Source organism: Arachis duranensis, chromosome 6, assembly GCF_000817695.3.
Source record: "Arachis duranensis cultivar V14167 chromosome 6, aradu.V14167.gnm2.J7QH, whole genome shotgun sequence".
NCBI lineage: Eukaryota > Viridiplantae > Streptophyta > Magnoliopsida > Fabales > Fabaceae > Arachis > Arachis duranensis.
The window spans coordinates 12,051,236-12,070,101 of NC_029777.3; the positions used below are offsets into that span (position 1 = coordinate 12,051,236).

General features: G+C 36.5%; 3 protein-coding genes across 3 annotated transcripts; all 3 read right to left on the minus strand.

The window, feature by feature from the left end:
* Positions 1-8,243: 8,243 nt before the first annotated feature.
* LOC107492901 (outer envelope pore protein 16-3, chloroplastic/mitochondrial) lies at positions 8,244-10,303 on the minus strand. Its single transcript, XM_016113965.2, has 3 exons — positions 10,141-10,303; positions 9,319-9,664; positions 8,244-8,602 (listed from the first exon to the last, which is right to left on the minus strand). The coding sequence occupies exons 2-3, from the start codon at positions 9,653-9,655 to the stop codon at positions 8,445-8,447; spliced, it is 495 nt and encodes a 164-aa protein (XP_015969451.1). The 5' UTR covers positions 9,656-9,664; positions 10,141-10,303; the 3' UTR covers positions 8,244-8,444.
* A 573-nt stretch (positions 10,304-10,876) lies between these two features.
* LOC107492815 (protein STRUBBELIG-RECEPTOR FAMILY 2-like) lies at positions 10,877-15,312 on the minus strand. Its single transcript, XM_016113870.3, has 14 exons — positions 15,073-15,312; positions 14,759-14,885; positions 14,600-14,671; positions 14,439-14,504; positions 13,803-13,874; positions 13,653-13,724; positions 13,452-13,517; positions 13,310-13,375; positions 12,803-13,206; positions 12,290-12,561; positions 11,892-12,157; positions 11,535-11,807; positions 11,212-11,368; positions 10,877-11,127 (listed from the first exon to the last, which is right to left on the minus strand). Exons 1-14 carry the CDS (start codon positions 15,164-15,166, stop codon positions 10,924-10,926), a joined length of 2,211 nt encoding a protein of 736 aa, XP_015969356.1. The 5' UTR covers positions 15,167-15,312; the 3' UTR covers positions 10,877-10,923.
* Positions 15,313-15,886: 574 nt separating this feature from the next.
* On the minus strand, positions 15,887-18,616 carry LOC107492814 (squamosa promoter-binding-like protein 9). The gene is given in 4 exon segments (XM_016113869.3): positions 15,887-16,596; positions 16,671-16,813; positions 18,203-18,280; positions 18,282-18,616. Coding segments are annotated over 4 exon segments (915 nt in total). The 5' UTR covers positions 18,467-18,616; the 3' UTR covers positions 15,887-16,087.
* Positions 18,617-18,866: the final 250 nt, after the last annotated feature.

The following is an 18,866-nucleotide window of genomic DNA, read 5'->3' on the forward strand; positions in this document are numbered from 1 at the left end:
TGATATCCATTTCGGCGAATATCTTTGAAACTCAATAAGTTCCTCAGAGACTTGGTAGATAATAGTGCATTATTTATTATAAATTTTGTTCCTCCAGGAAACAAAATTATAGCTCTTTCGGAGCCTTCTATCACATTGCCTGAGCCAATAATAGTATTAACATATTCCTCTTTTGGCACAAGATGGGTAAAATATATATCATTTTTGAGAATAGTGTGCGAACTTGCACTATCCGCAAGGCATACATCTTCATTACATATCCTTGCCATTCTCTTCAAAAATAAATAATAATAAAATGAGTAGTATGCACAGTTAAATTGAATACTTGATTAGAATTATTTTTCTAAGAAATACTGTACATAAAATAATGTCATATACTAAAATTTTATTTTAAAATTTGACACATTTAATAATTTCAAAATTCATAAACATTAATATTTTATTATTTATGTACATCACATTTGAAAGTTAAATACATAGAAAATAAAACTTAACAATAAGTTTTTTACATTATTTATTTACATAGATACTTCACAATCCCACATATTAAACTATTCTATCATTGATCAAATGACCAATATTTCCTTCAGGATCCTCAAAGAAATCAGATAAATCATAATGAGTGGTGGAGTTCTCAGCATCATTTGAAACAAAATTTGTTTCCTTTTCTTTGTCATCCTTTTTCAAAGATGCCTGGTAAAGATCGACTAGGTGCCTTAGGGTACGACAGGTACGTGACCAATGGCCCTTTCCACCACAACGGAAACACTTATCCCCTGTTGATTTATTCTGCCCGATATTCCTTTCTTTATCCCACTTCTGGTGAGATCCTCTCTTTTGAACATAATTCTTTTTCTTTCCATAATTTTTCTTATTATTAAAACCTTGCCATTTACCTCTTCTGGGGTAATTTGTCACATTTACTTCAGGAACCACCAGTTGGGCGTGCTTCATGATTTTTCAATAACAACTCATTGTTGCGTTCAGCAACAAGAAGGTAAGAAATTAACTCAGAATATTTTTTAAACCCTTTCTCTCGAACTACTGCTGCAGGAGCACATTCGAGGCATGGAAGGTTGAGAAAGTTTTCTCCAACATATCATGATCAGTTATTTTTTCTCCACACAATTTCATTCGTGAGGTGATTCGAAACATTGCAGAATTATATTCATTTATAGATTTAAAATCTTGTAAACGCAAATACGTCCATTCATATCGAGCTTGAGGAAGTATCACCGTTTTTTTATGATTATACCTTTCTTCAAGGTCTTTCCAAAGATCTGCAGGATCTTTTAATGTAAGATATTCATTTTTCAATCCTTCGTCAAGATGACGACGAAGAAAAATCATGGCTTTAGCTTTATCCTTCTGGGATGCATTATTTTCAGCCTTAATGGTATCTTCAAGATCCATTGAATCAAGATGAATTTTAGCATCTAGTATCCATGATAAATAATTGTTTCCTGATATATCAAGAGCATTGAATTCAAGATGAGAGAGCTTCGACATAATGAAAATTTGTTACCTGAGTCTTCCTAAAAATTTGATCAAAGTCTCATGCTGATAACGTGTTGTGAAATAAATAAAAGATATATTAAATATAAAATAAATATGTATTAATATAAGACTATAGCATTAAAATAATTAGCTCAATAATGATTTGTATATATATAATAATATTATATGTTGTAATGTGTATATATATAAAGATAGAAAATAGTATAAAAAGCATAAATATATATATAAAGATAGAAAGAAGTATTAAAAGTAAGAAGAGAGAAAATTGCATTTGTTTATAGTAAGAAAAAGAAAGAGAATATTATTATATTGCTGTGCGTGTAATCTATTTGCCTCGTCCATGCTTTTATAGGCAAATGAATTCAACCTTTCAAACCATATTAATTGTGCTGTCATGAGAATTTATTTCTTTCACCATAGGAAATCAGATCCACCATCAATGAGCATCCATCCTTATCCTTGTTGTAACATTGAAAACTATTTTTTATTTATCTAAATTTTGACTATTCTTATAAAATTTACTAGTTTGAACTTGAAAGGGAATAAATCCAATTATCGATGTCTAAGATATGAAATATACCACGTTATATATTTAGTTATATATTTAGATGAATAGTGCAAGATTGAGATAAAATTAATCGAAATCATCCTTCAAAAATATTCTATTTGGTCACATTCGTCCTTCCATCATCTCTATCACTGAGTTGGTAAACGTTCGTTGATTTGTGCCGTTAATTACCAACGTGACAGATGCCAAATTGTATCATGTTGTGGCTGACAAGATAAGTCTTATTTTAGAAGTCAAATTAGTCCTTGAGTGGATAAACCCTAATCCCAAATTCAATGATAAATACGGCGCTGTGAACATTTTTGGTGGCGATAGACTTCAGTAAGAGCTATAATCCTTGGTTTACCGCCTGGATGGAGATAGGAAATGGGGGTTGTGGTGGTGGTGGTGGTTTGTCGCATCCGTCGCATGACAGTCATGGTTCTAGCGTTTCGATGCTAAGGAATAGGTTGAATACTCATGACGGATCATGTTTCTGTGGGTTGAAGACTGTGATTAAAAAATCTGGGACATCAAAGAACTCGAATAGATTGTTCCATACATGTCTAAAGTACCGGGTGAGTGATGTTGAAAGAAGTTAACTGTTTTCATCTTGTTCTGTGTTGTTGGGTGTTCTTTGATTTTTTTGTTTACTCCTTTTTGAGATTGCAGAAGAGCAGTCACTATAATTATTTTAAGTGGGTTGATGATGATGACTATCAAGCAGTGGATGTATGTGGTACAAAGAAAGATGCAGGAACTGATATGGAGGTTGAAAGTGACTATGATGAATGGAGGGTGAAGGTGGGATGGAAATTGGGCAGCTTGAAAATTAAAGTTAGAGCTTTGAAACTGCTAATGATTTTTATGTTTGGGGTAGTTGTGATATTCTATTGTTTGATATGTGTTTCTAAATAAACACAGTTATGTTATGTGAACATGTAATGGTGTGTTGAATTGCATTGCTTGAATGAGAATAGTTATTTGAAGTTGGAAACAATTCTCTGTCCATTGTTATAAATTTATCAAATTTGGCAAACAATTTTCTGTCTCCTGTTGATATGAATTATGTTAATCCATAACCAAAATAAGCAACAAACGAAGTAATCTTAGTAATTACTTGTCATTGAAGACTAAATATTGTCTTAAGAAAGAAATACCACAACAAAGTTATAAGATTTTCATGTCACCACAACACATTGTCTTTAGACTTAAATACCATACAAAAAAAAAAGAAATAGAATGTTGTCCCATACAAAAAAAGAGTCAACCACAACACATTCCTAACAAATCAAACTTTTTCATCGTTCTTCTTTGGAGCCTTAAAGCCTGGAGTAGGCACAAAAGTCATGAAGTTGTCCAGTCTCTTAGCAGTTCCAGAACTTGTCCCTTTAATAGTCTCAGCAGAAACAGCCACAGATGCAGTTGCAGTAGGCTTAGGGGAGGAACTTAACCTTGTCTTTCTTTTAATCACTTGTAACTTAGGTGGCCTAGCTACCAATTGATCCTGTATAATCCAGTACCAAATGAATTTGTTAGATGATTATATGAAGTTAAATTTTTTTAGGAATGAAGAGTGATGATACTACCTGTTGTGTATCTTGGGTTGGTGGAATGCTTTCGGATTGGCTGATGTCAATCTCTGATGGAGCCTGGATGGGTGATAGAAGTGAAGGAAAAGGTGCTTCTACTTCTGTAGCAATATCATCATCAGTAAGGGCTGTATTTAGTTCAGGTTCAACACCTTTTGCAGCAGGGGCAACAACTGCTAGTTACAGTTGCATCTGCCTGGCATGTTACTCAACATCTACAGCTTTTTTCTTTGCACAACCTCTTTTGTTCTGTCCAACCTCACCACAGTACATGCACCGGATTGGGTTGTATTTTCTCTTCATCTTTGTCTTTGACCCAGTTGGTTGTTCTTCCTTGTCCCTTCTCCTTTTCTTTGTCGGTCTTCCAAGTTTAGGCTTGATTGGGGGTGGGACTGGTGCTGGATGTGGAGTTTTTTCCCATAGATCCTGCCCCTTAACTGGATTGACGTTGAAACAGTAAGTTTGCCTATACGCTTCCATCTTCAACCAGTCATGACAATATTCTTCAGCTCTTTTGTCATCCATGTCTTGTATGGCTGATATTGCATGCATACATGGCATTCCTTTCAAACCAAATAAAAAGATTCATTAAAATTGTTATCATGAATGAAGACATTGTCAACTAATTGAGAGAACAAATGAAAGTTGTTACCTGTGAGTTGCCAAAACCTACAAGTGCATGTGTGCTTGCCCAAGTCAACCACCATCTTGGTTGGCTAGCCATGCACTTCGTACAATTTTTCTTTTTGATCACCAAACCACTGAGGAGCCCAATGGCGAGACAATGTTGTCATTGCTTCCAATCTACTTTGCTGAACAGGAGGGAGAATTCCTTGATAGTTTTGCAACTTCTTCCTGTTATCAACCATACTCTTCATGATGATTATTCTAACCTCTTCAGCTAGGGTCAGGATGGGCTTGCTCCTTTCGTACTTGATCTTTGTATTGAATGACTCACATGCGTTGTTGCATATGTTATCCACTTTCGGAACCTCACTGAAATGCGCCTTCATCTATGTCTCTTTCGGCAATTTGTCAAGATACTCCCAAGCTTTCTCGTTGATCAACTTAACTATCTTCATGTTTTTATCAAATTCAGTGGTTGTCCTTGACCGAGCACATTCCCACACAAGGCCTTTTAACTCGCAACTACCCCACTACTTTGACAAATTACACCACAAATAACACACGCAGAAGCGATGGTAAAATCTTGGAAACACTTCCTGCATGGCATGGATTAAACTTTGCACCAAAGGCCAAACCCGAAAAGATATTAAATCAAATTAGTCCTTATATAATATTCATTAAATCAAATTAGTCCTTGAAACATGTTATCATGAATCAATTACATTCTTACCTTCTGCATGTCAGAATTGAAGCATCATTTGTTCTCTCTGTAGTCTCCAAGATCATTGTGAAGGAGCTCTAGAAATCATTGCCAATTATCCTTGTTTTTCACACTAACACTCGCATAAGCAACCACGAAGATGTGATTGTTAGCATATTGTCCGCAAGCAGTAAGTATTTGTCCTCCATGTAATGTTTTAAGAAACGCTCCATCTAATCCAATTAAAAGTCTACAACCCATCTTAAACCCTCTCTTGCAAGCATCAAGATAGATATAGAACCGATCAAACAGAGGAGGATTGTCGGGCATAGGGATGACACCAACTTGTACTCTGGATCCTGGATTGCTAGTTGGTAGTTCATTTGCATAATCCCACACCAACCCATATTGTGCTATCTCATCACGCTCCACAACTTTTCTAGCTGCTTTTAGAGCCCTAGTGATGCATGTGCTATTGAGGTACACATTATATTTTTTTACAAACCAATCATACACCTCTCGATGCTTCATAGTCGGGTGCTTTCTAAGCTTAGGTACTAGTTTACTAAGTGTCCAGGTTTGGGTGACAGCTCTATTTTTCTTCCTTCTAGGGCAGGTATAATTATCAACTAGAGTTTTAATTTGCCATGACAAGTCTTATTTGTTACATGCATAATATACTACCCATGGACAATCCTCTGACTTACAAACAGCTCTAACCCTAACTCTATCATTCTTTGTAAATAAAATATTTCTACCCCACTGGATTGTATAATCCCTAGTAGCTTGCATAAATTCATCTTTTGACTTAAATATCATACTAACCTCAAATTTCAGGTTTCCAAACTTAGTCTTTTCATTAAATTGAGGATAAATAGTTGGTGACTCCTCATCAGAGTCTAACTCTTTACCAGAATCCTCTGAGTGCCATGAGTCAACATCTGAGGCACCATCAAGATCACATCATCTCCTTCTACATCTACCAAATTAAAACATGAATGACATTAAACACTGGCCGAATCAATTAATAAATCAACACCACCAAGGAAACCCTAAACATACCAGATTCAGATCTTTCTTCATCTTCAAAACCCTAAAAGCTTGAGTCATCAGTGTCTATTTCTTTATCCCCTAATATAGACTTAGGAGGCTTATGCTTCTCCCTAGCTTCAGATTTCTTGTTCTTTTTTGGTACACTTTTTCCGCTGTCACTATCACTGTCACTGCTATACAAATTGTCTCCTACATCTTTGGGAGGCTTGTAAAACTCATCTTCGGCACTCTCATATGAGTCATGAGAGTCATAATCTTCTTCCTGAATGGGACTTTCTTTCACACATCTTCCAGATCTGGTCAGTCTGCATCCATTGGTATTTTCTTTGTTCTTATTACTTTCTGAGTTCTTGGTTGGTTGAGATGATATTTTGGAATGAGGTGGGTTTTCTTCCCCTGAAAGGTGATTTTGGTTGGCTGAGAGTGGGGTTTTGTAGATTGTAAGGGAGTCTTTATAGGTTGAGAGGTAGTTTTAGTGGGCTTATATGCTGGTTTGGTGGGCTGAAACTTAGGCTTATTGGGCTTACTGGGCTGTGAAGCTACCTTAGTGGGCTGAGAATTGAGTTTACTGGGCTGTGAGGCTGCTTTAGTGGGTTGAGAGGTTGGTTTTTTAGGCTAAGGGTGCATTGTAGTGGGACTCTTGACAGGTTGGGAATGGTGCTTCTTGGCCTGGGAACTGGACTTCTTCTTCTTGCTACTTCCTGATTCCAGAAGAACTACATCTTCCCCCATGTTGTCCACTACACAAGGCTGTGAGATGCAATTTTCAAAGTATATGTTGATCAAATGTTGGTTCCTCCTACAATCCATGCACATTGCAAGCAAGTCGGCATCTGTCTCCAACTTCTTCAATCCGGATGAGATGGGAACTCCAGGAATTTTTCACCAACAGTTTCCAGCTTCAATATATCCCAACTCCTTATAGTAACCCCTTACAAAAAATACATCAAGTGTGTCTCCTTCAACACCTATCAATACCACTGTATTATCAGATTCATATACCATCTCTCCATCCTCATACGTTTTAAACAACCCGTCATGGTGAATCACAAACGTCATGGAAGGACCCTCCATCTACAATAACAAATACGAAAACACCATTAATAAACAGAGCAACAACAACTACTCTCTATGTGTCACTAGCTACTAAACCCAGTTTGTACCAATCAACCATCAACCCAAAATAAACATGCAACATAACCATCATTAAATTCAAACATCCCTTACTAAAACCATCATAGAGCCAGATAAAGCAATGCAGTCTTAGACACCAAAATGATAAAAGAACATTTACGTAAACCCTTTCTCACCCCAAATCCTACCTTAAATAAGACGAACACTAAGACCACGACAGTAAGAATACATCACACCACAGTATAACTCAAAAATCTTGAAAAAAAGTTTCATCCTTACCTCTCACCGTCTTAATGCCTTCTTCCACTATCAATGCTACTCCAGGATAAGATCAATTCTGCATTCAATAGCGACAACTTCTCTTTTGTAATCGTCAACCAGCATTAACAATTGTTGATGGGGTGGTTCAGAACTTAGGTCAAAGGCTTAGGGCATACCTTGAAGGAGACAATACGTTTTGGAGCGAAACAGAGAGAGATGGTTGATATGAGAAGGGGGTAAAGCTTTGCAACGTTTGAATCTCTCTTATGAAGACTTAACGACGACGTTTCAAGGCTAGGAGAGCCTTGTACCAAAACTGCATCGTTTTGATTGTAAGCCATGTTGGCAATTAACAGCACACATTAATGGGCGTTTGCCAACTCAGCGACAGAGATGACGAAAGAACGAACGTGACCAAATAGGATATCTTTGGGGGACGAATTCGATTAATTTTATCTTTTGGAGACGAAAATGAAGATCGAGATATTTTTTAGGAACAATTTTGCTTATTAATTCTTTTATTATATCTTAGTCATACTTTTACATTATATCTCAGACGTACTTTTACATTTCTCTTTTTTTTTTTTACTTTATTTGATCAATTAGTATCTTAAAAAGAACTCGTGAGCTATTTCTTAAATAAACTGTTACAAATTTCCGTGTTCCATACAGATGATTATAAAATAAGATGTAAAAATTTTTAACTAAGAATAACAAAAGTATATACGCCCCTTATGTGTTCGGAGAGCAGATGATTAAAATCCTCTAACCCAACCAAGCAACAAAAGAATGAAAAAACTTCAGAAAGAAATTTGGAAACACAATACATAATAGTACATTTATTGGAATTTTAATCGGTCCAGCATTAATAACCTTATAAAAGAAACAATACGGAAGAACATCCAAGTATGTAATTCCAACTCAAAACAAACAACTGGCTAACAAAGAGTGATTCACTCCCTCCTACAACTTGAAATAACTTTGGCCACAAAGGTCCATTGTTAATTAATAATTACGCATCAGCAGATTCAGCATTGGGTCTTTTCTTTGTGGTGTAAGCAGCATACTCCTTATGAGAATCATGTTTTATTCTCTGACCTCCGAAATCAATAAATGCAGAGGTGAATGCCAATGCTGACCCAGCCTGAATTGCAGTTTTGATGCTCCTCCCTAAAATAGAATGGCAAGAACACAAAACTAGTTAAAAAATAGTAAGATCCAAGTTGAGTAATTTAGATAATAAAAAAGGTAACCCTGGTCTGCTAATCTGCATAACTTAAATTATATCTAGTGCAGTTCGCAACAAACAAAAATATTTTCAGTTTGCAGGATAGTTGATGGTAATGTTAGCAGAAAAAATAACAAAGGGCAATAAACTCTGGAATTTAGTTTCTATATATAAAGAAAAAGTAAAGTTCAAGTTCACATAACCTCAGCTATCAACCAAGTATTATTGGATCTAAATGAAACAGATCACTGAAGACAGCAAAAAAGGCAAAAATGTTACTTAAAGGTTCTGTGATTTCAGAACTGACATTAGCATATGAATAAAAACACATCGGACCCAAACACAAATAATAAAGAAACAAACATGAAAACTCATGAGTACACACAAGCAACTTGAAAACGAGAAGGAGAATTTTGTTGGTGGGGGGCACACGCACACACAACATTCACATACAAAGGAACTGGATTTCCTTATATGATACTTCACTATCACATCTAGTTAGATTATAGGTGAAAGCCATCAAAGCATCATTGAGTTTTGTTCACCATTATCATCGACAAAACAGCAGCCCTGTTCCATAAGTGAGATTTCAAAATATAGATTTAACATACACAAATTACGGTCTAACAGAGATAAATAGTTTGGAGCAAAAGGCTACCTTTATAACCCAGAACAGTTGCACCAGCAACAAATCCACCTACAGCACCATTGACAAGATCCCTCTTCATCCTAGCGTTCTGCACCAACTGCTCAACACCGATGTAGACTCCTCCTATGGCAGCAAAGGTCAATCCATAGTTGCCCATCATCTTGAAAGTTCTTATCAGGCCTGGAAGAGCAACGTTTCTCTCAACACGAGGAACATCATTCCAGGTGGCAACAACAGTACCCCAGATGGTGCCAGAAATTAAACCAGTTGTTGCACCCTTAATAGTTTTCATCAATGAAGAATCCTCATCCTCCAAATACCTAAGTTCTGCAGGGTCTATATCCATGACTTTCAACTACAAAAACAAAAATTTCCAGAGAATAAATAAAAGTAAGTCTTTGATCAATGATCACACTACTACTCAATCTCAGAAATTGCAAAATTGCAATTAGACAATATCTTAGATTAGATAGCTTTTTTACTACTCATACAGAAGAGGGGAAACGCATGTTATCCTCCACATATATCATTTTGATGGGACTCCATTCCAAAAGGGAATATGGAATTCCGAATAACTATCGATCCTGGAAATTATTGTTTGATCAGATTAAAAAAGGAGACCCCGAGGGAGGCGGGGAGGGGTTGGGCACCAAAGAATCATATTAATAATGGAAAACATTCAGATCAGGAATCCTTTCTGAAAACCCTAGAAAGATGCGGAAACCAGCTAAGCTATTCCAAGTATGATATGAGAGACTGTGAGGGATTGCAGTTACAATTAGAGACGAGAATTCACATGAAAACGCGGCGAAGAAGAAGAAGAAGCGTTACCTGAGAGAAATTGAAAAGAGAAACAAGATTGAAGAGTGAGGAGCTAACGCCACACGCACACTGAAGCACCGTTCTTCTCTTTGCTTTCTTCCCTTACCGTTTTACCCCTCACTCCACACTATCGTTCTGCCCAAAATTTAATTTAATTTTTTTATTTTACTTTTTTTAAACCCATCAATATTTCGGATTAAGCGTCTAAAATATTTTTCATCGTTTGGTTTAAGTTAGAATAATAGCTTGACTATTTACAACAATATGTATTATTGAATATTTGGATCTATATTGAGTGAAATCTTATAAGAATCAATACTAAATGTCTTTCAAATGGTTGAACTTAAATAAATATTTTTTTTAATCAAGAAAACCAAAATATACTATTTATAAAGGAGGGGGAATAACTAGAAGAACGCACTAGCTAAACAAGTTGTATTTATCAAATTCCGTAATAAGTTTATTTTGATTTAACCTTTATTTTGTTTTATTTGATAAAAAGATGTAACTTTATTTCTCACGTAAAGAAATTCTGACTTGACGATGTTTGGGAGATAGATAGATTAACTTGGACACGAAAAGCACAATAATTTTTTTAGTGAAAATTTCTCAAGTGTTAAGTAAAGTAAAAGCTAGAATTCCTACTTATCTCAATTACTACAAAGAAGTGTGTATGAATTTATCAATTACTTTACCACTTTAAAGGAATTTTTCATTTTAGAGGATCTCAATCCTTGATGGATGAATTACTAACTTTATTATGATTGAAAAACATGTAGCAATCAAAATGATTTAGGCGGATACATGGCTCAACGCCGGTGAACCCATAAATCGTGAGTTTGTTGAACGGAAAGATTTCTCAAATGATTCAAGTTCAATGAAGTTGCCACCATCTGCTCCTACTCTACCACCGCCCTTTGCTATGTTGAACTTTTGCGAGAATGATACAAGCGAGTCCACAACTTCTGACATCTGAGGACGAAAATGCCTCGAAGGCTACACATTACGAAACACATTACCAAACCACAAGTACAAGTTCATGAGGTTCTACTGAATGTTGATAATGATATATATATATACCTGTATGCAGAGCGAGACGATAGCAGCATAACGAGAAAGAGCCTTGGATGAAAATGTCCTCTTCATACCGGGATCCACCATCTGCTCCAAACTGGCGTTATCGTGAAGCCTGGGTGAAGCCCACTTCACTAGGTACTGCTCCTCAATTGGCCTGCCACTGTGAGTGCGATGAAAAATAATGAGTACGTGCAACATATTTTAAAGAGGGAGCTATTATTCAACTTTGGTAAAGACTCGTACGTCTACTGTTGTCTTTATCCAAAGTTGATAACTAAAAATGGTCAAATAATTTAACATATTTGACTAACATAACATATGCATACCCATCGAATGCTTTTCTTCCCGTTAACATTTCCAGAAGCAGTACCCCAAAGGCATACACATCTCTCTTTCTGCTGCTACCTCCTGCTCTGCCATGGTCAGGTGACAGGTAACCTACATCAATAGGAGCCTCGGTAGCCTGAATGCTCCTCAGTGGTCTCAAAGCAGCCAAGCCACAGTCAGAAAGACGAGGCATCAAATTCTCGTCCAGAAGAACATTGGCAGCCTTCAAGTTTCCATGGGCAACAGGTGGGGAGAATGCTGAGTGCAAGTAGCTGAAAACATTCATCATGTTTATGAGTTGACACTATGGGTATTGCCTAGACATGCATACACGTGTGATATTAAATGGAACTTACTCCAGGGCGTTAGCAACGCCGACAGCTATCCGGAGACGGAGGATCCATGATAGAGGCTTGTATACGTCTTTGTGAAGAGCATCATGCAGAGTCAAATTCCTAACATAATCATACACAAGAAGATGCTTTCCCCGCTCCAAACAGTAGCCATTCAGTGCTACTATGTTGGGGTGCTTCAATCGGGAAGCCGTGCAGATAACATCCAAGAACTTTTCCTCTTCTCTGTAAGACACACCCGCCAAGTTTATGCTCTTCACTGCCAGAATCTTCAACGACAAAAAGGAAACAATAGAAAAAGAGAAAATGGTAATTAATTTGCAAGGAAAATTTTAAAACTTTTTTTTTTTTTTTTTTTTTAAAAAAGACACTCCTTTTTGAAAGATAGCTGAAGTTTGTACTTTGCCATCAGGAAATTTGGCTCTGTATACAGTGCCAAGAGAACCCTCTCCCAGAATGTTGCATTCATTGAAGTTGTTAGTAGCAAACTGAAGCTCCGATACGGTGTAAACTTTCGTCCTTCCGGTGGATCTGCTTCTTCTAGAAAAACTTCTTCTTGAAGCTTCGTCTATGTTGTTGTGGTGCACAGGAGGCAATCCCATTGGACCCCTGAGGGATGCAGGATCAAAAGCCGGGATTTGTGGGCTCTCATCTAAAGCAGTAGATGAGACCTCTATTTCCAGGGGAAAAGAAAACACATGATTAACGAGAAATGAAAAAGATGAATTCACAGAATCCTAAAATTCAATGGCATACTAGTCCGAAAAATATTGATAATATGAGAAGTGAATTTCCATATATCAGAGCTTCCTTATATTATTTGCTTTTAGCCTAGACTTCTTGAATGTAGCAAAGTAAGAAGTGATTCAGTACATCAGTGGTTCAGTATATGTATTGGTATCTTTATGAATTACCTATTGTTGCACTGCTTGGATGAGAATGTAAAGAGAAATGGTTGCTTTCCAAGCTCTTTGAGCTTGGCATCTGTGCTCGCCTTTTACTTAAACGGATTGCAACGAAGAGTGCCACACCAGTTGCCATTAGTGTTCCTGCACCAACCATAAAAGCTATTCCTCCGGGACCCATATGTTTTTCCTTGTGCTGACTAACCTTGGGAGGTGGAGGAGCATAGTTCCTTATGGCACTTGCCACAGTTGTATTATGCTCAACTGGGTGTATGGGTGGGTGACTAAAGTTATGTTCAACTGGGTGTGAGGGTGGGTGACTAAAGTTACGTTCAACTGCTATTGGTACAGTGTCCAGAGGAAAAGACCAGGGAGGAGAGCTGTCCTCTGAATGGAAGTTATTCCCTCCAATCCTGATCCATGGTAGAGAGGGTTATCATCACATGTTGTGTGTTCATTATTTCTTTTGATGCAAGAAACATTATGCTTTCAAAATTCAGAATAGTTGTCACTGACCGTAAATTCGGTATGGTGTGAAAGTGGAGTGGAAGAATGCCACTAAACAGATTGTCTTGGATGTTCCTGTGAACATAGAGAAGTGAGCAAATAATAAAACAGTAATGTATTTTAGGCTTTTAGCAACTGTTAAAAACCCTACAGATATGAAAGTGGAAGTTCAGCCAGGTAGGTGACTGATCCAGTAAATCTGTTATTCTGCAGAAACCTGCAAATAAGCACCACCATACAGTTCAAACCAACAGATACTATTCCTATGTTTGAATATACGAAGAAACATAATCAAGGGTCTTTTTTCCTTTAAGTAAATAAAAAAAAAAAGAGTATGAAAGAATCATCTTACAATTTATCAAGGTTTTTCAAGGAACCAAACGATCTTGGAAGATCTCCTGAGAAATTGTTGTATGAAAGGTCCCTGAAGAAAGGAGCTCACCCTTATTCATTTGATCTAAATTCAAATTCTACACCAAAAGAACAGGTGAAGATGACATACATTTCTTTGAGATCATCCAGGCCAGTAAATACATCGCCAATGGGTCCATTTAAGAGATTGTGGCTTAAATTCCTTCACGACAAGAAGATAACAATAATTGCACAGCCATTTGGAACTTAATATGTCATGTTCAACAGAGAGCAAAAAAATAAAAGGAAATGAAATTTCAGTGAGTATTTTGGTTCAGAAATGTACCCTTGTATTACACTCTTAATCAAGCTTGGTCAACATTCAACGCTAATATAGCAATTAAATGGAACTTTGGTCCCAGGGAATTCATTCGCTATCAGTTTAGTCTCATATTTATTATGTGGTTCATTTAGCCCATTAAAACATTCCCGGTTGTTTCCCAGTACTTCTTTTACTATCATGGCTATGTGAAGAGTAACATGAAATGAGTCTGAACAATTAGACTCGTGAACAAAAACAGCATTTAAGTAAGAATTCACTAGCAAGTTATATTTCGAGCATAAAAAAGAATTCCATTTTCCTAATGTGACTCGTAGATGCCATAGTTCACTGTTGACAAATGTATATAATTTGTACTTAAAAAAAAAGTTGCAAAAATGCAAGTCATATTTATACAAGAAAGAATCTAGCTAGTAGTGCAGGAACAAGATGAAACGCATGGCTTACATATTTCTTGCATTGCGGGGTAAGCTAAATGGTATTTCTCCACCTATGTTATTAGAACTGACATCACTGTATAAACCAGAACAAACAAGTCAGAAAAAGTCTGCAGATCTTAACAGTAAAATATCCTGATGGTAAGAACAAATACCCCAACAAAAACTTACAGTTCCTTCAAGTTCTGAAGATCACGGAGCATGCTTCCAAAATTTCCAGTGAGGTTCAGTCCGCGAATTTTTCTTCATGAAGACAAGAAAGCATTATACTAGGACATTATTATGATCTAGCAATGAATATAATTAGCATTAGTTAGTAGCCAATCTCACATGTGTATAACTGATGACCCGGAACAAGCGATTCCTTTCCAAGACTCCTCGCATGGATCACTACCATTCCAACCTTGGAGCTGAGGAGGGTAGTTTAAAGCCTTGTATAGATCCTGCAGAGCTGATACTGTTCGTCGAAAGAACCACAAGAAACATATTATTATTCCATTGTTTAGGTTCTTGATTCAAATCACATTAAGCATTTAGGATTATTCATTCAATATGATATGATATCCGATGGAATATTTGATTCCAAGAACAAATTATATGAACATGGAGAGTAGAAATGAGTAAAAGAGGTGATCTTGAATTACCTTCGGGTGAAGGAGTAGATGCCAAACCCTGAGAAATCAAAATCGACGAGAAGACAACGAGGTTGAGTTGCACGTAGAGGTAGTCGCAAATCATTTTTTATTTCCCGAGAATCGGAAATGTAACACCCCTCGCTTACTTTTTTCCCTTCCCTGGAGAAGAAGAAGAAGAAAGAATTGATGAATGCATTACTTGGATTTAGAAAGCGGAAAGAAGAAGATGACGTAAGTGGAAGGGTGCAATGAAAGCTTGTTTACTTTCATGAGCTCAGCAGCTACCTCAAGTGGGATTAGCGTTTTTCAACTGTTCGTGCGTTCTGGTGAGGTGGGGTCCACATAGCGTTTTTCGTGTTCTTTAGTTTTCGCGCCAAAGATGTTTAACGGATTTCATTGGGCTTTTTTCTTCCGGCCCAATTCAAAGATTTCTACTGGCCCAAGTAGCTTGTTTACGTTTCGATTAATCGAGTCTTTTACAAAATTTTTATTGTAAACTGCACATTGGCTTGTGTTGGAAAATTAAGTGAATTTTGAACAGCTTCATTATTCAAACATTATTTTACTCCCACTTAATTTTCAAAAATACTATTTGTGTATAAATATATCTATAGTTTAATTTAATTTCAATATATATTTATATTCCAATATGTATTTTATAACTGACTTTGTTAGCTAATTATGACATAAACATAGCATAGTCGTTTAATTTAACACTGTCTTTAGAGATAGTAAAAGATACCACTCTCTTTGTGCCATAATTAAGATTGATATTGAAATAGAGAGTACGAGATTAATCATCAAATTTAAGAGGTGGTAGTAATGCCATACCCATGTAGAAAGACAGCATCAATGTCTACTCTTAGATGATTGATTTAGTGGCTGAAAGTTTCACAACTGAATCAAAAATAGCAACAGCAATCAAGTAGCACAGGTTCCCATCTCATTTTCTAAGAGTTTGGTTATTACAAAAAGAGCAATAAAGTGCATTAAGTGACCAAGGAAGTGAATCATAGTCCCCGGACTACTCTAGATTCACATGATGCCTCCTACCTGGTTCCAGTGCATCGAACTCGCCGGGAACTTGGCTATTAGGAAGCTGCGAGAATTGACCGAGGCCTAGATCAGGGACAACCTTGTTTGAACACCACCAGGGATTCGGAACTTGATGGATGGATTCACCATGGGATGATGCAGCAAGTTGTGTCACAGGTGCACCACTGAAATTCAACATGTTATTCAACCCGAGACTTGGTGCCATGTTACTAGATCCCCATGTTTGGCTTGACAGAAGAGAGAGAGCACAGCTTGAGTCTGCTACGCCGGCATAACTTTCGCTCAAAGGAGGAGGGTGTCTGAGATTGGGGATGCTTGTCCCACCCACTGAACCTTGCAAGAAAAGGTCAGATGATGTCTCTGAATAGCCCTGCCAGCTTGGTTGAGATGATCTGGGATTTGGAACTGTGTTTCTAAGACCCAGCTTCGGGTATGAAGCGAATTCCATCAGGAAGCTTCCACCTTTGCCACTATCATCTGTGTCAAACATTTTAGTTCATTTTGCATGATTTGTATAAATGATCACTGCTAATTTAATGAGAATGACTAACCGAAAAGTGACGAAGAAAGTCTTGCATAACGAGAGGTTAAGAAGTTGCTGGATGGTGGGGGCTTTCTCCGACGTTCGTTATGGCCGGCAAGCCGCCTGCGGCAACTTCGTTTCCCTTGATCAAATTCAGGAAGCTGATGAAATCTGGGCAAGGCCATGAAACAAGATATTAGCCCTTTTTTTTTTCGAAATATAAATGCTGCTAATTCTATGACAGTTCTTTTTGTTTCCTAATTCCTAGCATCACATGGATTGTAAAAATATTCATCTTAACTTTTATAGATTGAAGAAAAACTCAAATGAAGAGAGAATCTTTTAGTACAAATGATTATAGTTGGTCAATCCTAGGTTCATTTGGGTCAATTAGATTTGTTTTACACTTTTACTTTTACCTCAACCAAATATCAGATGTTTTCATATTGGTTAACATGTTAAACTTCTTGGTTGATGTTTCTATCGCAGTTCATGTAGTTTCTTCCTTAATAGGTCCAATTTGTCCTTTTAAACCTCTCCATGTGATAAAATCACTCAATATTAATACACTGTTTTCATGAGGCACAAGACCTCAAGACCCAAAAACAGAAGGCAATACTAACATCACAAAACCCAGAGGGGAAAACAACAGTATTGCACTATTGCTATAAGGTGCTGGGTGCAGGCCTAGAATGCAGGAATCGATTCCCTTCCAAAAGGGAAAAGATTAATCCTATAAAAAAATACTTCTCACAAGCTTTATCAGACAGCCATTCAGATATTCACACTTTATTAAAGTTTAAAGTGCAGCTAGGAAAAGAAAAAGAAAAGAAATGTACGTTGAACCATAATCAACCAAACATAACCCAACAAAAGATTTCAAGAGACACAGAATCACACAGAAAAACACTTAAATAGAACACACCCCAGAATAAAAAAGATCCCTAAGTAGCAACATTCACAAAAACTATAAATGTACCGACAAAACAAGATGATGATAACATCACCTACTACACACTGCTACAGGCCTACACTACACTGCACCCAAAACAGAATACCAGTACTATTAGAAGATAACAAAAATTGAAAAAACACACACAAAAAATAAATAATAATAATAATAATAATAACACCAAAACATAAAAGAAGAGTCACCTTCCAAAGAGAGATAAAGTCTAGGCATTCTATATTACATCAATAAATTCCATATTATAATAACTTAATTAAAAAAATCTGGAGATAGATACATATTCATTCTTCACCTTCTTTGTTAGTTTTTTTCCCCTTTCCTTTTTTGTTTTTTAATTGTAGCACCATAGACCCTATCCTACCCTATCCGTCCCCTTATTGCAAAATATTAATAAAGCACAAAGAAGAGTAATATACAAACATGCTAGAAATATTCCCAAACAAAGTATAAAAAATATATACTTTTAATGTCTACAAATCCTAAAAAAGCATTCTTTTCTTTGTGAAGACAAAATATTTCCTTAAAGAGTTTGGTTCCATGATAATGTATTATAATAAAAATAGAAGATAAAAGAAGATAGAGCGTTTGACCTGCTACACTGTTGGCAAAACCTTTGTTGGAGACCAGAAACAGTGACAGTGGGGGATTTGGAGTGCATGGCACAAACTACCCTTCTTGGGAACACCAACAGCAGAAGAAGAGGATGAAGTTGAATAAGTGGTTGACGGTGTGGAGAGACCCAAATCCTCAAAATATATTTTTTGGCCGAATTTCAAGCCATTTAGAGACTCAACTGTGGAGGAAGGTGGTTGGTTCTTATGGTTATTGGTGGCAGTTCTTCCCCCCGAAGCCATTGTTATTGAGCTAGCAGAAGCAGAAGCAGAAGCAGAAGCAGAAGTAGAAGTAGTGTAAGTGAGTTGAATCCATTAAGATTCAATGAGAAGAAAAAGAAATGAAAGGAGAGTTAAAGTGAAAGCGAAAAGTGAAGACGTGACGCTGGGCCATCTTGGCAGAATCTGGAGAGTGCTGTGAGAAATTATAACAAGAAAGAAATAAAATGTTAATTAATTTTGGTTTAAAAATTTAATTTTAATATATAAAATAATTTTACATATTCATCTAATATTAAATTAGTAAAAATACTCATTTTTAATATTAATTACTGGATAATCATCTAAAAAATAACATGATTATGAAAAAATATTGATACTTCCATTAAATTAAATGAGAATTCCCCTAATTTCATACTACCTA

Bases quoted from the DNA above. Each gene is read 5' to 3' on its own strand.
- LOC107492901 (XM_016113965.2), bottom strand. From the start codon at position 9,655: ATGGATATAGACCCTGCAGAACTTAGGTATTTGGAGGATGAGGATTCT. The intron at 8,603-9,318 runs GTAGCCTTTTGC...ATTCTATTTTAG, and splicing joins AACTGTTCTGGGTTATAAAG to GGAGGAGCATCAAAACTGCA.
- LOC107492815 (XM_016113870.3), bottom strand. From the start codon at position 15,166: ATGATTTGCGACTACCTCTACGTGCAACTCAACCTCGTTGTCTTCTCG. The intron at 13,875-14,438 runs GTAAGCCATGCG...CTTGTCGTGAAG, and splicing joins CCCCGCAATGCAAGAAATAT to GAATTTAAGCCACAATCTCT. The intron at 11,369-11,534 runs GTATGCATATGT...TCGCACTCACAG, and splicing joins GGAAGAAAAGCATTCGATGG to TGGCAGGCCAATTGAGGAGC.